This window comes from Austrofundulus limnaeus, unplaced genomic scaffold (genome assembly GCF_001266775.1).
Source record: "Austrofundulus limnaeus strain Quisiro unplaced genomic scaffold, Austrofundulus_limnaeus-1.0 Scaffold3587, whole genome shotgun sequence".
In the NCBI taxonomy this organism is placed as follows: domain Eukaryota; kingdom Metazoa; phylum Chordata; class Actinopteri; order Cyprinodontiformes; family Rivulidae; genus Austrofundulus; species Austrofundulus limnaeus.
In genome coordinates this window covers 1-2,452 of record NW_013955989.1, presented here as the reverse complement: position 1 = coordinate 2,452, position 2,452 = coordinate 1, and the positions used below count along the sequence as shown (strand labels likewise).

Below are 2,452 nucleotides of genomic sequence, written 5' to 3'. Positions count from 1 at the left end.
GTTTAAAAGTACTTTTACTTTGATTATTTAGAGACCTTTACTAAAGTACTTTTCTTATCAGAGAAATGAATTTTGACTAAAACCATCTTCTGTTAGGGTATTTTTAATTTTACTTCCCACCACCACCTACTAAGTACTTTATACGCCTGTGAAATCTACTGTGAAGGGAACAATTGAAGTATTTGGGTTTGAATTAAACCTTCTTGGCGTGTTTGTGTTTTACTGGATTAGATTTGAACTTTTGTCGCCATCTTGTGGAAACAAAGTGACATTACAGCTCAACACATCTGGTTTTTACAGAAACCAATTTCACTTCTGAAAAAAGTGATTTATTCCTCTGAAACATAATCACAGATTTTAAAAAAATTAAAAATAAATCACAAACCTGATCTTTGTCTTTTTTTAACTGCAAAACTCATGAAACAACTTCYCACAGGATTTATTTTGACAACCTTGTACAAAAATGAAACTTTTACAGGTTCCCTTGTTTTTATACAAAAAACGAACATTTTCGGCACCTTTCAAAATAAATCGCAGCGTTTTATTCTATGATCCGTTCGCTCAGGAGATTCTTCCTCTGTGAACATTTTATCTGTTTATATTTAGCAAATTAGAGTAAAGGAAAATTAAACCAACAAAAACAAGTTGTTGCAGAGAGGTGTATTTTTAACCAAACAGAACCAATAATTAAAAAATGATTAATGAAGGGAAATAAAGTAAGAAACCATCAGAGACTTGGGGCCGATGTGACTTGTAAGAGCAGTTTGACTTGATCAACTCAGTGCTTTTTGTCCTTGATTTCTGATTCAACTTCTATCCATGACCTAAACTTCACTTCCTGTCTGAGGCGAGCATCATTTCTGTAAAAAGTCCGTTTGACTCCATCTGTTGACTGGTGTTTKTCTCTTATCCCATCAGGTATCCTCTGAAAAGACAAGACAAATTAGCACCTTAAAGAAACAAACAAAAAAATGAAATCCTGTAAAACACAAATTGAAAACTCCCGCACAGCAACTCATTTCGCCCGCTGGGGGCGGAGTTTGTCGTTTTGATCAAACCCTGAAAATGACATCGTGTCTGCTCAGAGTATGTGTTGAGGAAGAGACTCTTTCAGCTCAATATCTGTCAAACCGACTGACTTTTAGATGCAAAAGTAGTTTTTCCTTAAAAGTTTTGATCAACTCCGTCCAGTGGTTCATGGGATATTTTGCTAACGGACACACAGACGACACTGTTGCCTCTTCATCCTTAAAAACGTGGATTTAAGAACCAAATGAGGGTTTTGACTCACGGCAGCTTCATGCGCATGAACACTCKGGCCATGAAGAAGCTGAGGAGGACGCTGACGAACCCAATGAAGAGCAGCAGGAAGCGGTTGAGTTTGGGAATGTTGGGCGCGTTGGACCGGTCCAGGATTATAAAACCCAAACCGCCCATCGTGAAGAGGAAACTGGAGGCCAGTCCTTCCATTATGTACTGCCCATTAACTCTGGAGGAAAAGAAAGGCGAGGGAGTTAGCCGAGGGTTAGCCGCTCAGGTAAACGTGCAGAGACGCGACACGTGGCTCGTACCTGTACGCCAGAAAGGCRACGGGCCGCTGGTGTCCGTGCTCGTCGGTCATCGAGCCCACGCTCGGCGGTTCTACAATAACGTCGTAGATGATCCCTGCAGATGAGATCAGTCAGAAAACAATATGAACTTCCTGTGTGAAGATGTTCAGTAACAGATTCWGGTCTGCAAGGGAAGGAGAACTGTCTTAGAAATAAAAACAGAAATGTGTTTTCTTTAAAATTATTTGTTTTGTCGCACAAAAACATCACTTTTAATACAAACTGTGACAGAACCAACAAAATAAACTTTTATTTTCAACTGATCCAGTTCTTTAGTAAAACTAATAATAATAAATCTTTTAAACATTGTTGTTTTATTATAATTAAATGATAACAGCTTGATGTTATTTATTTATTTATTTGACTAAAAATGCTTAATTTTTACTCAAAAAGTCAAACCTATACCTCATACATGTTCCAAGTCCCTGTGGTTTTTATCTGTGGATTTTGCTTTCAGCAGCTCTGACAATAATCTGCCACTCAGTCTTGTTCACATCAGTCTGTAGCTGATTTCTGTTTTAATCTGGGTTTTAATCTCTGAAACATAGGGGATTATTTTCTCAGATGGATGGTTTCACCTGTTTCTTGTATTCTTGATGTTTTTCCTTATATCTCTGTGTGTGTTTGCCTGTCTGTTGCCTAGCTTATGAACTAAATAACATTTTAATGAAACTCTCATACATTTGATAAACTTTTGGAGTCAGCTTGATTCAAGATGGCCACACCAGCCAAATGACTCATGAACCGTGTTTGAGATTTGCACACGCCTTACGTGTTTTAGAGGCTGCAGAGGGTCTATACAGTGGGCCTTATGCAAGAACCGTTCGTACACAGATTTGTTC

At 38.2% G+C, this 2,452-nt stretch overlaps 1 protein-coding gene across 1 annotated transcript; it reads right to left on the bottom strand.

The window, feature by feature from the left end:
* Positions 1–423: 423 nt before the first annotated feature.
* Positions 424–1,665, bottom strand: ostc (oligosaccharyltransferase complex subunit; the record flags this gene model as incomplete). The annotated part of the gene is given in 3 exon segments (XM_014000639.1): positions 424–925; positions 1,292–1,489; positions 1,572–1,665. Coding segments are annotated over 3 exon segments (311 nt in total), but the record flags the coding sequence as incomplete, so codon positions are not given.
* Positions 1,666–2,452: the final 787 nt, after the last annotated feature.